The following is a 22,513-nucleotide window of genomic DNA, read 5'->3' as shown; positions in this document are numbered from 1 at the left end:
ATTTGCCTGTGGCATGTGAGCCAGGACTTACATAGGGTCCTACTTGTGTAGCAGAAACAGATAGATTACATTTTTTTTAATAATAGAAATTTAAAAAACCCTGAACAGTTTCACTTTGGGGCTAGGGAGAGAGAAAGAAAGACCCCCAGGTGACAGATGCGAGTCACAAAGGCGCATGTGGAAAGCGCTCAGGTACTACAGAAAGGATAATCGTAGCTGAACATGAATAGAACGGATCCTGCATGGTGCTGAGCCTCCTCAACTCCCATTGACTTCATGGGTGGTACAGGGGAAACCTGCACTCCCAATTCAGCATCATTCATGGGGTGAAATCCTGGTTCCACTGAAGTCAATGGAAGTTTTGCTGCTGATTTCAATGAGCGAGGATTTCACGCATGATCCCTAAATTAGCTCGTAAAATCAGCTTCCAGACACTAAGGGGGGCATGACCTTGTGTTCAACGTTAAGCTCATTGAAGGCAATAGGACTAAACGTGTTTAAAATTAAACATGTGCCTGAATTTTCCTGGGTCGGGGCCTTACTATCAAGAGCTGCAGTGCTTCATGTTCTCTTCCATATTGGAAAGCTTTGATAAAAGGTGACATTTTTGATCATTTTGAAGTTTTTCTTTTAACAAACGATACTTTAAAAAAACTTGTTGTGACACAGGAGGGAAGAAGAACCTTTGCCCCTGGGCAAAGCAGATCACAAGCACCCTGAAGGAAGCTGGCTAGATTGGTTCTTTAAGGCCATCTTTGCTCCCCGCCCTGGTTCCTTGCCAAGGCACAGTTCAGCCGAACCTGGGAATTGGAATCTGTATAGTTTAGAAAACTTGTTTCGAGTTTTCAGACTATTATACTTTGTTCTCCCTCTAAAGAGTGTGGCAACCCCCGTCACACATTTTTAGAGAGCAAGTTCAGAGCTCATTGATGTTGCAGGTTTCCTTCTCTTCTTGCTGATCCAAACCTGTCATGCAGGGACAGCCAATGGAGCTGAGCCCTGGCCTCTCTGTGGGACAGACTGCCAGTTAGTATCAGTTGTGATGGTGATTGTTGTTATGTGGAGACCTGCCCATTAGGCACTGGATTGAGATCACCACAGAGAATGGTTTGTATGAGGCTACCAGCAGACTGTATGCTCAGTCAGAAGACTGAGTGGGAGCCAGCTGGCCATAGAGGGCACTGGTATCATGGCTGTGAAAATGAAGGGGGGAAAGCCTTAGAGTGGGATTACCAAAAGCAGTTGGCACCAACCTCACTCTGCTTCCATTGAAGTCAGCGGTAAAACTCTTATCAGTAGTTGATGCCTGCTCCTTTCTCCTGGGCCAAGTTCAGTCTTGACTTTTGGAGAGATGCCAACAACTCTATTGTCAGTATGTCACAATAGACCATACTGCTGACAGCAGAGACGAGCTGCTAACCATTTTTGATTAGATCCTTTTCCCTGTATTCATGTGTAATAACTTACTACCAGATTCATAAAGCTAGGGATGGACCAGCCAGTTATTGGATCAGTCAGCAGATAATTGTGAAGTTGTTTGATTTTTTAATATGTATATTTGGTGTCATAGAATATAGAATAGAATATCAGGGATGGAAGGGACCTCAGGAGATCATCCCCCTGCGTCAGAGCTATGTTTTGAAGGGATGCCAATGGCTCTTATGTCAGTAGTCCTTAAAGGCCACATAGTTGTTGCTAGGGCAGAACTGGTCAATATTTTAACAAGACTCTACCCCATGTTGATAGTGTGGTGTAATGCCTCATCACTCAGTGTAAAGAAAGGAGGGATAAGCAAATGAGTTTTGGTAAAATAGGAACAACCTCAGTCTTCTATCCAGAGTGAGATTCAGATATTTTCTAAGGATTGAAGGAGTTCATTTAACTTCCTTCCCGTTTTTGTGCACTTCAATGTTTTTTCATTCAGCCTGCGAGAGGTCTGCTCCCAGGCCCTGGATATGAAACCCCCAAACTTTAGGGAATTCTGGATCTGGACCTTATTTAGTGTCTGGCCCTCATGCTTATAATGGAGCAAATCAAAACCTCATATTCATACAGGTGCTTTTAGCTGAATAGTTGCCTTTCATTTGGGAAGGTTCAGATCTTGACTCATCTGGATCAGTTGATGCTTCCTGGTTGATACCAGAAATGGGTGTATAGGTTCAGAGAAAATAAGGGGATTTTGATCCCATTCAACTACCATTGAAAACCTCACACCAAATCTTTTTATGAATATTCTACTTTTCTTTCATTATATTTCACTTCCCCCACTGCTGGGGTTTCACCTGGAGGTGGAAGTGCCAAAATAAAATGAGAGAGGCTGTTCTTGTACAACATCCAGTCCAGCTGGAAGTAGAAGAATCTTGTTTCTGTAGATCCAACATGTCAGGATTCCCTGGATAAGATTGGGAGAAGCATCCACATTGATGGGCAAATATTTTCACAAAACTTTCAATTTTTTCTTTAGCTTTGCCAATCGCAGTCTAATAAACAATCGGATGCCAGGCCTGGAGGTTAATAGTTCCATTCTGTACAGAGTTCTATCAAATTATTCTTCACAGTAAAGTTTTAGTCACCAATTAAAGAGATAAACGTGGAGTTGGGGAAAGACTGGGAAGTTCTGAGCAGCTTTCAGGTAACACAATGAAATCTTCTAAGGAAGATGGCAGAAGTTCCACTGGAACTATATATCCTTTGAAAAGTAATCAGACAGTAACTACAGCCCTGGTAGGGGGAAGGAAGAAGTTGAACAAGGAGCAATAATTCAGTAGCATAAGATGAAGCACATAATGCAGCAGTCTGAATTAAAAGCTACACGATCTCATATAGCCCATGAGAAGGCAAATAAGCAAAAATGGACTAGCTGGAACACTGGTATTAGGATAGCGGTTTCTAACCTCTCATCACTCCATAGCCCCCTTTTATCACCTCATGACATGCCCTGGGGCAAATTCTGAATAAGACCTGAATATAATTGGTAATTTTAAAAGAGGGTGAGATGGCTTAACACAATTCCTGGTTATAAATTAAATAGAAGAGATGGTTTAGGTTGCAGAGCCAAGAGAGCAACTGTATACCTAGAAGTAACCACAGCCTGTATCAAATGAATATTTTTTGGTGGAGGAACACGAGGTAGAATCTGTGCTTGTGTAAATATGGTGGAGTGCGTACTACCAGCGCCCTGATCCGAACACGGATGGTGCGTATGAAACTCCGAGAGAGCTTAGAGAGGCTACAACAGCAAAATAGGTGACGTGACTGTAACTGACTGAATGTCAGATTGGTGTGTGGCTTATGGGAACAGTGCAATGAACATCTGAAGCTGGGAACAACGAATTCTGGCGCTTCACCCAGCAGCATTGGGCTGGAGGCAGGGAGTTGATGTTTTTCACAACGGGTGTAACAGTAGCCACTGGAGTCATGTGTCATGAGACGAGGGTTTTGATCTTTATCTTTATCTTCTTGACCATGGTCGTATGACTGGGCCAGGAAATAAAGTCACAGTTCCTTGCCAACATAAGAGAGGGACATGACGGGGATGGGAGCAGAGAATGAGAGAGGGAACTGTGTATGGGGGAAGGGAGAAGATCTCATGCACAGCAGATTTAAACATTTTGTGTGGAAAATCCAACAAGGTAAATTTTCATGTAAATATTTTTACTATACATTTTGTAAATTTTTGGTAAATATAAATGGCAATAGACATCTAATGAGTTCCAAATGACAAAACACCATTCGGATTAAACACAGTGCTTTTTAATGAACAAATTTGCCCACAAATACGTTCAATGCACTATTTGACAGGTTGAGTGTTCTATGGAGTCCATGTGTCTTATGTATGGCACATGGGATGACTTGATAAGGTTTATAATATGATGGCATGGTATGGCAAATTTGAGAGTAAGAGAAGTTTCTTACCCCAAGAAACTGGTAGTTCTGTGAGGAAAGGAGGGAGGGAGGATGGACGAAAAGATCATAAAAGTTGCCTGAAACAAATAAAGAATGAACAGGGAGGGAGGAAAAATATTCTTAAATGTCAAGGAACAAATATTTTTAAGGCCCGAGAAGTAACCATTCAGACCCCATCCATCCTGTAGGACAGAATATTAACTTTGGCAGGTGCTGCAAGGCAGAAGATGAATACAGAGAATGTGAAGAGGAAAAGTGAATCACTAAGAGCCAGAAATACAGGATGTGGACACATAAGAAGAAATGAATTAAGGACAGCAGTAGTAGGAAGCCAATGAGTGAGTCAGCAGAGCAGATTCAGTCCTGATATAAATTGGTGTAACTTCCAAATGGGAGTTGCATATTCTTATGCCAAGACTGCATTTTAACCAGGGTTGGAGAGTGGCCGATCAAAGAGAATAAGGAAAAGGTAGAGAAGTGTATTGGTCAATAGATTACATGCCAGATCCTCAGCTGGTGTAAATCAGCTTCTCTCTGCGGGTTTACAACCAACTGAGCATCTGGCTCTATGTTTGTCATTAGCATTTACCATTATCTCATGCTCCTGTGCTGGTTTAATTGATAAGTAAAAGAGACAAACCTCTAGAAGTTTAAAGTAGAAAATGCAAGACATGTAAATTTGATTTCCTTTTCCTGGTGTTGGTCCTACAAACACTTAAGTGCTTGCTTACGTTCCCTCACATGAGCAGTCTCATTGACTTCAATGAACATTCTTGCATGAATATAGTTAAGCATGTCATGTTTGCATGTGAGGGATCATGATTGTATTCCTCTGGGCCCCAATCCTGCAAGAGGACCCCTGTGCTCATGGGAAGTGCCAATGAAATCAGCAGACCAAATCCTCCTCTGGTGCAAATCCGTGTAGCTTTAGTGGCTTCAGTTGAGTAGAATGGGTTGAAAAATTTTCAATGGAACAGTTTTCCATCAGAAAATGCAGTTTTGTCAAAACTGAAACATTTCATGGGAACATATTGATTTTGACGGAATTTAAGGTGGAAAAGTGTCATAATGAACCATTTTGACTTTACTGTTTTAATAACGTCAAAACATTTCATTTTGATACAGTAGAAAAGTTTCTTTTTAGACTTTGTTGTTTCAAGATATTTTGATTAAACTTTTATACCCTATTCAAATATTAATGCTAATGTTTTATACATAATCAATAATAATTTATAATGTTTCAGCATAATCAAAGCAAAGTGTTTTTATTCTATCAAAATGAAACATTTTGATGGTTTCAAATCAATTTTTTCTTTTGGAATTTCCATTCTGCAGGACATTTCACATTTTTTGACTTTTTGTTCCAGTTTGGAACTAAAACAACTGTCAAAATGTTGGAATTTCCTGGGGAACAGGCATTCCGGTGCCCAATCTGCGCTATAATCAAGCTATGCTGATTTACAGCAGCTGCAGATGTGGGCTAATATGTCTCTCCATGGGTGCGGACACCTACCAGATGGATCCAGGTGTAGGTCTGCAGTTCATTGTGGTGTGAGTTTTGTTTGGTTGGGAGTTTATACTTTTCTTTAAGAGTTAGTAAAGAATTAGGAAACCTAAAGTGTTTTTAGAGAGAAAACATGATTTTGACCGAGAGGGGTATGAATGCAGCGTGTTTCATTGCTAGCAAAGGCAGAGTTCCATTGGACGTCTTATTAAAGAGATAAAACACTGGGTTCTGAATCATATTGTCATGGTGGATGAAACCACTTTGACAAAAAGATGCTGCTGTGAACTGTCATCATCGCTGCTGCAGGGGAAAATCTAGGGCAGGCATTTCCTTGAATGTGTTGCCACATGCTTTTAGTGACAGAAGACATACTATGCACAGGGGAGAATTATAGAATCATAGAATCCCACAGTTGGAAGGGACCTCAGGAGGTCATCTAGTCCAACCCCCTGCTCAAAGCAGGACCAAACCCAACTAAATCATCCCAGCCAGGGCTTTGTCAAGCCTGACCTTAAAAACCTCTAAGGAAGGAGATTCCACTACCTCCCTAGGTAACCCATTCCAGTTCTTCACCACCCTACTAGTGAAAAAGTTTTTCCTAATATCCAACCTAAACCTCCCCCTCTGCAACTTGAGACCATTACTCCTTGTTCTGTCATCTTCTACCACTGAGAACAGTCTAGATCCATCCTCTTTGGAACCCCCTTTCAGGTAGTTGAAAGCAGCTATCAAATCCCCCCTCATTCTTCTCTTCTGCAGACTAAACAATCCCAGTTCCCTCAGCCTCTCCTCATAAGTCATGTGCTCCAGCCCCCTAATCATTTTTGTTGCCCTCCACTGGACTCTCTCCAATTTATCCACATCCTTCTTGTAGTGTGGGGCCCAAAACTGGACACAGTACTCCAAATGAGGCCTCACCAGTGCTGAGTAGAGGGGAATGATCACATCCCTCGATCTGCTGGAAATGCCCCTACTTATACAACCCAAAATGCCATTAGCCTTCTTGGCAACAAGGGCACACTGTTGACTCATATTCAGCTTTTCGTCCACCTTATATGACTTACAAGGCTTTGAGTGCTTCTGGGATCCCCTCCCCCCCAAGGTCTGCTGAGCTATTGCATAGCAGTAGAAATAATGCAAAATTCAGTGTTGATGATGATAATGAATGTTACATTTAAAGGTTGCAAAGCAGTTCCAATTTCTCCGCCCTGGATGGGCCAGTGCAGCTGAGCTGATGTGAGTGGGGGAGTTAGCTGCACTCAGTAAAGGGCTGCCGCTGCTGTAAATTGTTTCCTCCACAAAGCAAGGGATTCTCTGAGTTACAACTCCTGGGCTGGGGCTTACCAAAGGCCGTGTAGCCAGCCAGAGGCAGAGTTGAGGTGAAAGCTCAGAACTTCCTGGTTTCTGCTCTGTGATGGATGTGGTGATGCCTTGTAATCACCTAAGAATACTGATAGGGAGCCTGGTTACTAAGGGCATGCCTACACTATAAAATTAAGTCTACCTATGTTAGGTTGATTTACAGCCACCACAGTAATTACTGTGGTGATTCATGTCCACACTGCCCTTCTTCTGTCGGTGATTTGTTTCCTCAGCAGAACCGCTTCCACTGACTTAAGAGGGGCAGTGTGGGGGGCTGAGAGCCTGGGCTCTCAGCTCTGTGAGCAGCTCCCTGCCAGTAGCCCAGCTTCCTGTTCCCCACCGGGAGCCTGGCTGCTCCTCTTCGGCTCCCTGCGCCCCATGTATCGTCTGTTGGTGGTTTTAAGATCTGTTTTCTCTGAAATAAAAAAGAACAGGAGTACTTGTGACAACTTAGAGACTAACACATTTATTTGAGCATGAGCTTTCATGGTCTAAAACCCACTTCATTGGATGAATGCAGTGGAAAATACAATAGGAAGATATATATACACAGAGAACATGAAACAATGGGTGTTGCCATGCCAACTGTAATGGTTTGTACAGTACATGGCAGTACATGTACATTGGCCAAACTGGACAGTCTCTATGCAAGAAAATAAATGGACACAAATCAGATGTTAAGAATTATAACATTCAAAAACCAGTCGGAGAACACTTCCATTTCTCTGGTCACTCAATTACAGACCTCAAAGTCTCAATACTACAACAAAAAAACCTTCAAAAACAGACTTCAACGAGAAACTGCAGATTGGAATTAATTTGCAAACTGGACACCATTAAACTGGGGGGAGGGATAGCTCGGTGGTTTGAGCATTGGCCTGCTCAACCCAGGGTTGTGAGTTCAATCTTTGAGGGGACCATTTAGGGAATTGGGGTAAAAATCTGTCTGGGGATTGGTCCTGCTCTGAGCAAGGGGTTGGCCTAGATGACCTTCTAACCCTGATATATTTTATGATTCTGTGAAATTAGGCTGGAATAAAGACTGGGAGTGGATGGGTCATTACACAAAGTAAAATCTATGTTCCCATGCTAATTTTTTCCCTACTGTTACTCACACCTTCTTGTCAACTGTTGGAAACGGGCCATCCTGATTATCACTACAAACGTTTTTTCCACCTGCTGATAATTGCTCATCTTAATTGATTACTCTCATTAGAGTTGGTATGACAACACCCATTTTTTCATGTTCTCTGTGTATATATATCTTCCTACTGTATTTTCCACTGCATGCATCTGATGAAGTGGGTTTTAGAATGCAAGGAAAACATTCTCTTTAGATTCCCTAGATTTCAATGTATTTATCCCATTGACTCAGAGCCATATGTTCCGAGTGTTCGGTATGTTGCTAACACCGATGTTACCACTGGGACCGTTCAGGCTGTCGTTTCAGCTTTGCAGGCATTGCTGAGCGCTAATACACTGAATAGGCCTAATGCTGGGGCCCATGAAAGAGATGGAGAGAAAGTGGTGACCAGATCAGGGAAAGGCGAGACTGGTCGTCTGTTGTGGTTAAAGGGCAAGCTAATCAATTGCCACTACAGGCCGCACAGAGTTTTCAAGCGAATAAGAAACAAGAGCAGCCGCCTTTGCCAGGTGTTTTTTATTATTTGTTCATCTCTCCTTACATGCTGTGATTAAGTGAAAGAGCTCCAGGATTTACTAGAGGTGCTGTCACTGAAAATAAGGGCCTTTAATGAGCCATGTTGGCTGGCAAAGGGCAGGGCAGGGCAAATTGTATTTAAAATGCTGGCCTCTCTAATCATGTAGACCCCATCGAAATCAACCCGAGTTAGGTACCTAAATACCATTGAGGGTCTGGGTCTTTGGATATGCCTACAGTGCAATAAAACAACCGCGGCTGCCCTGGGTCAGCTGACTTGGGCATGTGGGGCTATAAAATGTCGATGTAGATGTTCAGGCTTGGGCTGGAGCCCGGCTCTGGGACCCTCCTGCCTCACGGGGTCCCAGGGCCCGGACCGACCCCAAATGTCTACATGGCGGATTTACAGCCCTGCAGCCCGAGCCCTGTGAGCCTCAGTCAGCTGACATGGGCCAGCGCCAGCCACAGATGTTTTGTTGCAATACCCTTAGGCTCAATTCTGGCCCTGGCTATGGGCTTGCAAAGGGGAGGAAGGGGACATAAAGGCACCCACTTACTGCCCTGGGCTGGCTACATGGATCACTGAACACGGGATGTGGGGGAGCAGGGGGAATGCAGCCATTGTGAGGTTGATACTGCCTTTCCCACGCATGCTGAGGCCGGAGGACAGGCACTGGTAGCTCCATCCCCCTTTGTGCACAGCTCAGCACAGTCGAGCCAGCACACTAGGGGAAGCCATCTGGTTCCAGATCTGCTCCTGCTCTGCCCCATCTATGAAGCTTGTGGCAAAAGCCACAATGGAGCCATTACTTCAGTGGGGACTGGATACGGGAGCCAGTGGTCCTGCAAAGAGGCTGTCCCAAGCAAACCCTGGAGATCCACCCTGTCATTATGGATGTTTAGCCGTTATGCTGGAGCTAAGTCCTGCCTTTCAAAAGCAGGAACTAGCCATTGCAATTCTAAGGCTTTTCTCATCTTTTATATATTCATGTTTTTTTCCCACTTCTCAAAATCTTGTACTGTGTGTGTATTGACAAAAACCTTAGTAAAAATAAGGAACACCGGTTCCCGTTTACACAAAGCCCCTTGCCATGGTTGTGGCAGGCTAAAGGAGCTTTAACATAGGCAGGGCTGCCCAGAGGGGGGGCAAGTGGGGCAATTTGCCCCAGGCCCCGCAGGGGCCCCCACAAGAGTTTTTGGGGCCCCTGGAGCGGGGTCCTTCATTTGCTCCGGGGGCCCTGGAAACCTCTCATGGGGCCCCGGCCCCGGGAGCTTCTTCCGCTCTGGGTCTTCGGCAATGCCGCCGAAGACCCCAGGCCCCCTGAATCCTCTGGGCAGCCCTGAACATAGGCAGAAATGTCCTTCACAAGTACCATACATCCCCTTTGCATTGCCAGAGTGGTGTGAAGGGGCCTTAGCATAAATGAGACTCAAGCCAAAGCTCTTGAACTTAGAAAATTATTATAGATTCAAATGAAGAAAACACCACGTCACAGGAATTAGATTTTTTTTTAATTTGTTTTTTCCAGGTTACCTAGCTCCTCGGAACCTCCCCAGTGCCGGTTTCTTCCCATTTCTACAAACCGTGCTTTGTGATTCAGACGCCAAGTGCAAGGACACACCATACACACCAGAAGATCTGTTACCAAGACTTCCTGGCAACTCCCCTCTCAGACGGTAAGGGAATACGAAACTGCTTTGTTGTTATCGGCTAGGGAGCCAGCCATTCAATGACGTATGGGGGCCGTCGTGCACGCCATTTCTGGGCATCACCCTCAGTGAGTGGTAGACCAGTCCCAGGCACTACAGTGCTTTAGAAACGTGTGCAATGGGCAAATTCCCCACTGGGCACTTTAAAAATGTTGGTATTAAAATAGTTATAGAAGGAGCTGGCACCAACATTATAATTCCCCGATGCGTTCCACTATGAGAAAATCTTCTGACACTCAATGCGCGCGCACACACACACACACACACACACACACACACACACACACACACAGAGGCTGAAGTTAGATTGCCAGAGAAATACAGGGGTGGCGTAGATCCCCACTGCACGGGTTAATGTTTTTTACTAGCATGACCTCTGTGCACTCATCTTTTGTCAATATTCCCTAAAGCAGCGGTTCTCAACCGGGGGCCGGGGGCCCCCTGGGGAGCCGCAGGTGGGATTCAGGGGATCCACCAAGCATGGCTGGCATTAGACCCACTAGGGCCCAGGGCAGAAAGCCAGAGCCCCACCGTGCAGGACTGCAGCCCAGGGCCCCAAGCCCCAGAGCTGAAGCCGGAGCTTGAGCAACTTAGTTTTGCGGGTGCCCCTGTGCCGTGGGGCCCTGGACAATTGCCCTGTTTGCTACCCCCTGCTGGTCCTGGCTTTTATATGCAGAAAGACAGTTGTTGTGGCACAGCTGGGCCGTGGAGTTTTTATAGCATTTTGGGGGGGCCTCAGAAAGAAAAGGGTTGAGAACCCTGGCCCTACTTTGAGCCCTAAAAGATACTCTTGGTAAATCAGCTCTCCCAGCTTGGGACGATGACCTCTCACCCGAGGTGGGTGGGCCAGATGCTCAGCTGGTGTAGATGATCTGTCATTCCATTGAAATCAGCAGAACTTTGCTGACTTACACACACGATGATCTGGCCCAGTACCTCTGGGGTGACACTGGGAAACTTGTGTTAGAGTGACTGCTATAATTTCTATTGGACTAGTGCCTAGAGGCCCCAACCAAGAGCAGGGAACCATTGTGGTCAGCATTATATGAACACAGCGTAAGGGTGTGTCTACACTGCAGGGTAAGCCTGGGTCTGTGGGACTCAAGTCGGCAGGCTTGGTGGTTCTAAGCCTGCGCTTGAGTGTTCACACCGATTAGCAACCCTGGGTTTAGAATTTCTGACTCCTGATCTCCCACCCGCGATCACACATCCTCATTGCCCTACACAGACTAGAGCCAGACCAGCCTATCCCAGGCTTCCTAGTGCACTCCCCAGCTGTAGCCCTTTCTTTGTGGTGCACTGTGGGAAAACTTGACTGTCCATTCCGTGGCACTGTACCAGAAACTGTCTCAACCTGTCAACACATCCAGCTGTGTCATCTTTTGGCTCTGCACACTCCCGTCAACTGGAGCCTGCAACGTGGATGAGGCACCATTTGAAGAACTTGTCCTGCTGGCGCTTGCACTCTTGTTTCAGGAAAAGGGCAGAGCACTGCAGACGTACCCTAAGTGACAGTTCTTGCACTAAAGGGTTGGCTAGCTAGATAGTAGAGCTGGTTGGAAAAGCTCTGATGGAACATTTCATGGAGACGGTTTCATTTTGTTGAAGTTGTGACGGAACCCAGGCAGGGCTCTAGTGGAATCCTGCCTGCCAGGTTTCTGAAACCTGCCTGGTTTCTTTGCCTGCCCAGCTCTTTGGCAGCTGAGAACCTGGAAGCACTAGGAACCTCAGCTCCTGAGCTCCTTGACTTCTCAATTCCTCTGCAGTTTTCTTGGCGGGCAGCTGTGGAGTGGGGTTCTCAGGGCTCCCAGCTCTCTGTGAGGTGATCAGGTGGCCCAATAGGGAGCCAAAACCCAGGAAATATTGGGAGCTGCAATTCCCAGGGGAGCTCTGGAGCAGCCCACCAGGGGAACTGTCCCAGAACCCGAGCTCCATCCCCTTTCACCGAGAAGTTCAAAATGTTGGGGTTTCGTTCCAAATGGGAATTGACACCAAATCTGAAAATATTGAAATCCTGCATGAAACAGAATTCCCTTTCTTCTTACAGCTCTATTAAATAGACCAAGGGCTGAACTTGCCCAAGGTCACATAGCAGCTGAGTAGCAGAGCAATGAATCTCTCGATTCCCAGCCCACTGCTCTACCCAGTAGACCAGGCTGGCCCTGCTGTTTTGGCAGTCGTCATTTTCTTTATGCTTCTTAAAGAAGGTGGTTAATTAGGGATCAAGAAATGATAACTCTCAGGCCCAAAGTTATTTCAAATGTTGCCATTCCTCCTGATTTGTCTTTTATTGCTTTGTGTAAAGAGGGCCAGATAAGGTTTTATTTTCCCAGCAGAAAATTTGGTCAAATGTGGAAAAAAACCTGAAAATGCAAAAGCCGATTAAAAAAAATAATTTGGCAACTGAAAAACAAAATATTTTGGCTAAATTGTAGCCCCCTCCCCTCCCTTCCCAGGTCATTTGGATTGTTAATCAGCTATCCTGTCACTGGTAATATTTATACGCTGCTTTATACAATATAAAACAAATCTATCTGTGTGTGTGCACATGCGTGTGTGTATACACGCCCACATGCTCATTGATTAGATGCTTCATTTATCCGATTTTACAGGCTGCGAAAGCCTAGCTGAAAACTGTAGGGTCTGTGATATCAGCAAAAGGGTTACTTGGAGCAAAACAACACCTGGAGGTCTCTGATTTCAGTCATGTCTCTGGGGTAGGATCAGCCAATGGGAATTTGTTTTGATTACGTAACGCTTCTATCTTGGTGTTTCATTGGCTGGGTGTGTTGCCGCTAGACATTTTTCCGGAGGATTTTAGGGGAGACACACTGAGAAAACTAAGAATTTGTCTCCTATTATGCAGCTTGGTTAAACTTATCATTTTGCTAACTTACCTCTGAACTGTTCATTTCTATTGCTCCAAACACAGTAAATAAGCCAGTTTCTCAGCTTCAGTTCCATCTCACTTCCCGAGCAATGGAAGTCTGGCTGCAGCTAGCCAGCTGAGATTTCCCTCAGTGAAGTGAAACTGTTTCCCATGCCAACATCCTCACTCCCACCCCCAGTTTAGGAGATGATACACAGGATGGAGGTAGTGCTCTGGTACCCTGTGGTGATTCTCAAGAGGAGTACAGACCGTTAAGGAGCAGAGCCTGTTGTCTTAATTTAGAGTAACCCCTAGGTTGCTTTAACTTGCAGTAAAGCCTGGGCAACTGTAAAATCAGGGAAACGTAATCAACAACTTGGTGTACCACCCCAGTCTTGTGCCGAGCATGTCTTGGCAAAGGACAGAATCTGGCCTGATTATGTTTAGCCCTTCATTCAAATACAGGAAATTAAATAGAGATTGAACCAAATTAATGCCAGGTGTAATTCAGATGTAGTCAGTGGGGCCACATAAGGGGTGAATTTGGCCTTCTTATATTCAGTACCTGGGCCTCCCCCTGGAGTCAATGGTACTGAACCAGAACTTCAGTGCAGAGGGAGCATGAATCAAAACCCCTCATCCAACCAGCCCTGAAAGTCAGCTCAAGCTCTAACCTGAGCCCATCTCTAGTTTAGAGTAAATTCAGTTTTAAGCAACCGTATGTGGAGTTACAGGTCTCATCTCTTCCTTTATATCAGAAAGCAGAAAAGGTCACCTAACCTGGGGAAGACCATCCATCCATCACTGCAGAGTGCTGAGGTTCCAAAAAGCAGGAACGCTTCACTGGGTATGTTATTCAATTCTATTAGTGTTTAGAGAGTTCTCGGTGTGCGGCAGGGAAAGGTCTAATCTTTTAAAGGTTCATCTTTTAAAGCTCTCCTGACAGAGATGCAATTCCTAGAAGAGTGCTGTTGAAATGATTGATATGTTCTCTATGGCTGCTTGAGTGTAGTAGTGCTATTATTTTAAACTCGTGGGAATAATCACAAATACATTTCTTTACAAAGCTCAAAAATTTATTAACCCCTTAGGGATCAGAGCTTAGGCCCTCCTAGAGCTGAATCCAATGTTGGAATGTGGCCAGAACACTAGGGTTTTCTTCTAAGGAGTTTCATAAGATCTTTGATGCCCACTAGGGCCATCCAAGTATTTCATAAATAAAAATGCATGTAACTAATATTGCCTTTTCCCCTGATCATAACTCATCTACAAACTATGATCTTTGCAAATTTCTTATTCAAAATTCTTCAGCAGATAATTTCTGTGAAAAATCCTTTCCCTGTAGCTCATTTGTGGCAATGTGAATATATAATCTTTGAGATGTTTTCATTGGTCACAAGTTTCTCTTTCACTGAAGGAGTACTGCATATCTTTTGGACTTAGGTTTCAAGTATAAATAGTCATAATTATTATTATACAGTATGTGCTAGGAGTTTCCCAAACATTCAAGATGGACATCTCTGATCCAAGGAGCACTCCATTAAATTATGAATTCACAATTCACATTCTGTAATATCTATTAAGTATTCATAATGACCGGAGGTGGTCAGGAACTCTTGAATTTTACATCTCATTCAAAAGATTACAGGTCAGATGTAAAGCTGCGTAACTGCATTGATTTCAATGAACTATATAGTTGCGAACATGTGAATGTATACAAATTAGGGCTGTCAAGCGACTAGAAAATTAATTGCGATTAATCGCACTGTTAAACAATAACAGACTATCATTTATTTATATATTTTTGGATGTTTTCTACATTTTCAAATATATTGATTTCAATTACAATGCAGAATAGAATGTATACAGTGTTCACTTCATATTTATTTTTGATTACAAGTATTTGCACTGTAAAAAAACAAAAGAAATAGTATTTTTCAATTCACTTAATATAAGTACTGTAGTGCAATCTCTTTATCATGAAAGTTGAACTTGCAAATGTAGAATTATGTACAAAAATTAACTGCGTTCAAAAATAAAACTATATAAAACTTCAGAGCCTATAAGTCCACTCAGTCCTACTTCTTGTTCAGCCAATCGCTCAGACAAACAAGTTTGTTTACATTTGCAGGAGATAATGCTCTCTGCTTCTTGTTTACAATGTCACCTGAAAGTGAGAACAGGCATTCTCAGGGCACTGTTGTAGCCAGCGTCGCAAGATATTTACGTGCCAAGTACGCTAAAGATTCATATGTCCCTTCATGTTCAACCACCCTTCCAGGGGACATGCGTCCATGCTGATGATGGGTTCTGCTCGATAACAATCCAAAGCAGGGCAGACCGACGCATGTTCATTTTCATTATCTGAGTCAGATACCACCAGCAGATGACGGTTGATTTTCTTTTCTAGTGGTTCGGGTTTTGTAGTTTCCACATTGGAGTGTTGCTCTTTTAAGACTTCTGAACGCATGCTTCATACCTCATCCCTCTCAGATTTTGGATGGCACTTCAGATACTTAAACCTTGGGTCGAGTGCTGGAGCTATCTTTAGAAATCTCACATTGGTACCTTCTTTGCGTTTTGTCAAATCTCCAGTGAAAAGTGTTCTTAAAATGAACAACATGTACTGGATCATCATTCGAGACTGCTATAACATGAAATATATGGCAGAATGTGGGTAAAACAGAACAGGGGACATACAGTTCTCCTCCAAGGAGTTCAGTCACAAATTTAGTCGACGCATTTTTTAACGAGCGTCATCAGCATGGAAACATGTCCTCTGGAATGGTGGCCGAAGCATGAAGGGGCATATGAATGTTTAGCATATCTGGCACGTAAATACCTTACAATGCCGGCTTCAAAAGTGCCATGCAAATGCCTGTTCTCACTTTCTGGTGACATTGTAAATAAGAAGAGGGCAGCATTATCTCCTGTAAATGTAAACAAACTTGTTTGTCTTAGTGATTTGCTGAAGAAGAAGTAGGACTGAGTGGACTTGTAGGCTCTGAAGTTTTACATTGTTTTGTTTTTGAATGCAGTTATGTAACAAAAAATCGACATTTGTAAGTTGCACTTTCACGACAAAGAGATTGCACTACCGTACTTGTATGAGGTGAATTGAAAAATACTATTTCTTTTGTACAGTGCAAATAATTGTAATAAAAAAGAATATACACTTCAATTTCAATTACAACATAGAATACAATATATATGAAAATAGAAAAACATCCAAAATGTTTAATAAATTTTAATTGATATTCTATTCTTTAACAGTGTGATTAAAACTGCAATTATTTTTTTTAATCATGAGTAATTTTTTTAAGTTAATCACGTGATTAACTGCAATTAATCGATAGCCCTAATACAAATAGTTCTAAGAATGTTGACTTCAGTGCTGCCATGCCGATTTACATCAGTTGAGGATGTGCAATATACCTAAAGTAGGATAATAAACAGTGCCACCTGGTGAATCACTAAAATCACTTCTTGCAGTGCTTTGATGTTCCTTAGAGATGTCCCATCCAACCACAGACCCAGGTCATTACCTTGTAAGACCTTGTAAGATGACTCCACCAAGTCTGAAGACTGAAGACCCAGCATTAAAGTAAATGTGAAGACCCAATGAAACATTCAAATAGATGAGTTTTAAAAGGTTACAAAAGGAAAATGTGACCTTTAGGATTTCATTAGATCAGATAAATCCCTTAAATATTTGATATTGACATACATCTTTGAAGATGGAGTAGTGACTAGAACTTCTTGGGAAACAGTTTTCATGAGAAAATGCCAATGTTGAAACCAAAGGTTTTGACGGAAATGGGTTGGTTTTGACCAGTTTTTCAAGTTGAATTTTTTTTGCGGGGGGCGGGGAAGGAATGAGACTGTCAACATGTTTTGTTTCGACATTTTTTAAACAAAAAATTCTGCTTTTTTGGTTTGAAATTAATTTTTGTTTTAAAATTTGAGCTAATTATTGTAAAAATGGTTTGTAAAGGTCAAAATCAAAACAAAACATTCTGAAATGATCAAAATGAACTGTTTTGAGAGTGACCAAACCCGAGTTTTTAAAAAAATGTTGGTTCACAACAAATGTCGGGATTATTACTTTTTGTCCCAATTTGAGAGGAGAAATGTTTTGATATCTCTACAATTTTTGTACAATGGGAAAACTGTTTTCCACCTTGCACTAGTACTAAACACACAAACAAAGGTGTAGCGTTGCTAGCTGTGCTATTGCCTGAGGTGGTTTATTCAAGAGGTTCTGGGTTTATTTGTGTCAGAACATTATATTAAGTATAATGTTTGAAAATTCTCATTATTACAGCGTTATCAGATTCAACAGCTAACCTGAAAAGCACCTTGGAGGATATTTCATCACCATACAACTTGACTTCCAGAATAAACATGCTCAACAAAATTCTAAGTTTGGGGAAGGTAATTTTTGCATCCGTGGTGCAGTGACATGGACTGAATTTGTTTTTGTTTAAATAACAGAGTTTTAAGCAGAAGGGGCCGACTCCCAGCTGGTGTGAATTCATTTCAATGGGGTTACGACAATTGCGACGCCAGCTGACAAGCTGCTCCCATGCATTTTATTTTAGGAAAGGGAAGATAGTTGCGGAGGGTGGGTTGTTAAGTGACTATTGTAAATTTCGTTTTCCTCTTAGCATAACCCGCAAGTGTTATGTTATTAATCCAAATTACTTTGCCACTTCACAGATAACCAAATACCAACAGACCATACCTCTGATATTCGAGCACAGGATTTCTCTAGTTCATTCAAAGCCAGGGCACTCCATGAGGCAAAATGTATATCCTCTTTCACATTCAACTAAAATACTATGTCATAGTCATTGCTATCCTAGCCAGCATTTGCCAATGGCTACCACACGGTGGTTTCGGAGATGCCACACTATCTGTCTGTGATAAGAATTGTTTAGGGTTGTGAGCTTTTTGTCAGTTAATGTACAATACTATGCCCTGGACTTTGAATATATTAATGTTTTTATGTTATGGCCCCAATCATGCAAACACCTACCCATGTGCTTAACTACATGCATGTGAATAGACTCAGAGAAGTCAGTGGCACCATTCACATGCATAAAATTAAGTATGTGCTGTCATGAATAGTTAGTAAAGGGTTAAAGCATAGTACCTGGTGGGCACCTGACCTGAGGACCAATCAGGGAAGAGAATTTGAAATTCCTAGGAGGGAACTTTTTCCCTCTGTGTGTGTGTGTATTGTTCTTAGCCGTCTGGAGTTACAAGAGTCCAGATGTTTTAATCAAGTCTACAAGTTTCTACCTTTCTGAACTAATTTCTTCTAGTCAAGATAGTGAGTATTAGAAAGATACTTGGTGTCCTCACCTAATAATCCTATGCTTGCAATTCTGTGTGTTTGTTATTGATTATTCTTAATTCTGCTTGTACTGGTTGTACTGAGAAGGAGAGGGGATTCTCTCCAGAACTTAGCAAGGTTATACCCTATGAGTGTCCAGCTTGGACTCATAGAGATTCTGTATTTTCTTGTTTTCTTTTAATAAATTCTTCCTATAAAGATTTGATTAAAGTCCTTCCACTGTGGATAGCGGAAGGGGCTAAGACGCTCTCTCTCGGTGATTCACAGAGTGGCTAGCAGAGAAGGAGGGGGGAAGTGGGCTGCTTCCCTGTGTGTGGGAGATTCAAGGAGTTTGAATCAAGGTATCTCTCTCTCCGGAGCAGGCTGGAGAGAGGGCAGAGAGGGGAGGGGTAAGGTTCCTCCTCTGTGAATGATCTGTGTTCCCAGGGAGTGTCTTTGAAGGGAGACGGGGGGAAAACAGGGGTGTCCCGGCCCACGTATTGACCGTGGTGGTGGCAGCAAAGGGGACCTACCCTAGGATTTTGGGGTGGGGGAAGACATGCGGGTCCTCACTTTGAAACCCCCCAGTTTCAAGTGAGGGTGCAGACTCTGACATGTGCATAAATGTTTGTGGGCTCAGGGCTAAATTGTTTAATGTAATTACCGCCAGTCACAATTCCATACTGCTTTGATTAAAGTGACTGTCAGGAAAACCCTGTTTTAGCACCACTAATGTTAAATTTTCCTTTTAGGCGCAGACGCAGGAGTCATCTGCGGCGAACCTCAGAATTGTTATCTGTGAGATCATGTCACCATATATACCCTCTTCCAATCTCCCTTGGGAAAGCATGGGAGCTAACGTTCACAGGACGTTTTGTTTTACCAACTCGTCTCTTTTAGAATCATTTTTCCAAGCATTCCGAAGTCAGATATCTCAGGTGAATAGCCACCTCCTCTTGTCTCCATTGAGAAGATTAAGAATGGCTGTTATTATTCTGACTGTTGTATAGGGTAGTGCCTGGGAGCCCTACTAATGGACTAGGATCCCATGTGCAAGGTGCTGTACAAACACACAACCAAAAGATGGCCCTTGCCCTAAAGAATTTGCATTCCAATTCCTTAGGAGCAAGGATAATGTAATTGTTTAGGGGTGGCATTTTTTCAAAGCATCTACTGTAATGAAGCACTCAATGCCCATTGAAAAGCAATGAGACTTAGGGCTAGTCTACACTTACCAGCCGGGTCGACCCGGTGAGTTCGACTTCTCGGAGTTCGAACTATCGCGTCTAATCTGGACGCGATAGTTCGAACTCCGGAAGCGCCGCGGTCGACTTCGGTACTCCACCACTGCAAATGGCGGTGGCGGAGTCGACCTTGGAGCCGCGGACTTCGATTCTGCGGCATCTGGACGGGTGAGTAGTTCGAACTAGGGTACTTCGAATTCAGCTACGCTATTCACGTAGCTGAATTTGCGTACCCTAGTTCGACCCCACTTCTTAGTGTGGACCAGCCCTTAGGCAGCTAACTTACTCCGATTGGTGTTTTGAAAATTCCCATAATAAAGATGGTTTGTTTCCTCCCATTACTAATCTGTCTGCTTTAGTAAATATAGGGATCTGCTGAGAATATTAGTAGGTTTTTAGAGATCATCGTGACCATCTAACCTGACCTCTTTCATAGGAGCCATATAATTTCACACAGTAATTCCTGTGTCAATCCCAATAACCTGGGAAAGAGCATATCTGTCAAACGGCTATATAATTTATCACTCAAAACAATTTTATCTTAAATAAGGTGTATGCTCCCTTTTTATCAGGATGAGGGCTGTTTTGCGTTCTCATACAGAATATTCTCAGACTCAGACAGAAAGCTAGATTAGGTGGCACCCATGAGCAGGGTTCTCCGAAAGTATCGCCTGATGGAGTCACAGCCAGCGCTGCACAGATGCAAAGTCTTTAAAACTAGTTAGACTGCAGGGATCTTATGCTCTGACGCATTCATACTCCAGCGCTGAGATGAGGCTAATAAAGGAATCCTGGTCATGGCACTCTGCCACTTAGAGCCAAATGCTCGGCTGATGTAAAGGTGCTGCTTCATTGACTTACATGAATTTCTCCCTGTTTGCACCAGCAGAGAATTGGGCCCATGTTCTTTTCTCACCCCTCCCCTTGGTTCTAGTTTTACCACCTGTCATCTCCCGTACAGCTGTTGCTTTATGATCTCTGCTGTTGAATCTTCTTGTTCTGGGTCCACGAGTGGGAATCTGTGGAGGGGATTTCATGAAGGAGAACAAGTTATTCCACCTCGCCGTGCTCATCAGTTACTCACCATGAAAAGACTAGCTAGAGCTGGACTCATCCCAAATCCTGTATCAGCTGAAACAATCGCTTGAAATGGAATTTAGATGGGCTGGCCAAATTCATCCCTGGTGTAAACACTTGGGAGGAATATGATCCATTGACACAACCATAGGCACAATGTGCAGAATCACCCAGATATGAGCCCTGCTGAATGCCTGCACTGGGGAATAAGAAGGTGTGTGGAGCCTCCTTGCCTGAATTGCCAGGTCCTAAGTAGAGGGAAATCAGTTGCCAAAGGGCTGCTACCTCTTTCCCCCGGCCTCAGCCCCGCACAGGTTGGTGAGGAGTGGCTTGTCGGGGGTGTGGAATAAGCAGAACCCCATAAAGCACCAAGCAGCACAACTAAGCTGGCTTAGAGGAGGTCATAAGCTGTGTTAGAAAAAGAGCGGGGATTGAATTGTGTCTCCAAGAGACCCCAGTTTGGTTCCTTCTCGTGCTCTTGGGTCATTGCAGTTGTGTGTTATCCTTTGCTGAGGCTGGATTGAAAGAGTGCAGCCTCGCTCAAAATAAATAGCGTACTCAGCCCACAATTGTATTGCATTCAAAAAATATTGTCCAATTTTAATTTTCACACAACTGGTAAATACCTTCTAAAAGTGTCCTGGGGTTACCAGAGTTTAAAATGCTCTGGTACGAATTCCAGATAGCTGTACCCGTTTGAATGCGCAATGTGAATATTTTTGTTATGTGGTGCAGCTAGTTAACAAATATTAAATGTCCTCTTAGTCCGTAAATAATTTTATCTCATTTTTATGGTTTAAGTTGCAGCAGGACCCTCAGTACCAGGTGACATTTGTCAAAGAAACCGTCTCATTCCTGTCACTCATCTCACGAGTGCAGAATGAAACCTCTCTGTGGCATTTCCTCTTGATGGTCCCCGATGTGGTCCAGGGCAGTCTGAGAATGAAGGATATATTTGCTTTTCTTCAGAACGCAAGCAGGTAGGACAACAGAAAGGATGGGAAGGGCGCTGATGGTATGGTGGTTATGCCTGTTATTGAGCAGGCAGTCGTGATGTGGCAACTCAAAGGAACAGAAAGGGAGTTAGTTTTGGTGGTGCAGGGCTATCTTACTGTATGTCTGAAGGTCTCTAAGGATGGTGGGTAACACACTGACTTTCAGTGAGACTCAAGCCCCTCTGGGTATGTCTGCACAGCCCGCAGAAGGGAGCCTTTCAGCCTGGGGTTAACAGACTTGTGTTAGTGGGGCTCGCACGAGTGTACTAAAAACATCACTGCAGATATTCCAGACTGGGCTGGAGCTCGCACTCTGAAGCCCACCCTGACCCGCAACTTCAAAGCTAATTTTAGAGCTCTAGCACAAGCCCTGCTAGCCCAAGTCTGTCAACCTGGGTTGGAGGGCTTGCTCCTATGGGCCGTGTAGACATACCCTGTGTTGCTGAGTCACTTGTGAAAGTAACTCCTGGATCACTCAAGTACTTTTGCAAATGTTACCCAGTGTCTGCTGGCTGTAAACCTGTTCTGAGGCATAGTCGGTGTGCAGCTATCATTACCACGTGGAAGTTGAAAGGCTAGGTAAGTGACCGTCCAAAATGTCAGATGAAGACAAATCCTTTCTTCTGTGCTCCTCGATAGGTTTTTGATGATGGTATTAGCTAACCAGCTCCTTTCAGAAGATCTCAGGGCCAATGCACTGGTATATTCCAGCTGCTTTGTACCACTCTATGAATTTGACTTAGAAGAAATATTAAACTAGGTTTACGGTTACTTTGCATTGCTACATTGGCATCAAGCAGCCAGACCAGAGTGGTGAATCTGGCTTTTAGAGTTTTGTGGCTTTG

The 22,513-nt window shown here is 43.5% G+C and overlaps 1 protein-coding gene across 1 annotated transcript in view; it reads left to right on the top strand.

The window, feature by feature from the left end:
* Positions 1-22,513, top strand: part of ABCA12 (ATP binding cassette subfamily A member 12) — a 127,920-nt gene that overhangs the window by 5,742 nt on the left and 99,665 nt on the right. The window contains exons 3-7 of the mRNA XM_045032666.1: positions 9,965-10,112; positions 13,773-13,861; positions 17,339-17,448; positions 19,105-19,290; positions 21,475-21,653. Of these exons, the coding sequence (XP_044888601.1) occupies positions 9,965-10,112; positions 13,773-13,861; positions 17,339-17,448; positions 19,105-19,290; positions 21,475-21,653 (712 nt within the window). The remainder of the gene's footprint in view (positions 1-9,964; positions 10,113-13,772; positions 13,862-17,338; positions 17,449-19,104; positions 19,291-21,474; positions 21,654-22,513) is intronic.

Source organism: Mauremys mutica, chromosome 10, assembly GCF_020497125.1.
Source record: "Mauremys mutica isolate MM-2020 ecotype Southern chromosome 10, ASM2049712v1, whole genome shotgun sequence".
Taxonomy (NCBI): domain Eukaryota; kingdom Metazoa; phylum Chordata; order Testudines; family Geoemydidae; genus Mauremys; species Mauremys mutica.
The sequence above is the reverse complement of the archived record's forward strand: the minus strand, read 5'-3'. Positions and strand labels throughout refer to the sequence as shown.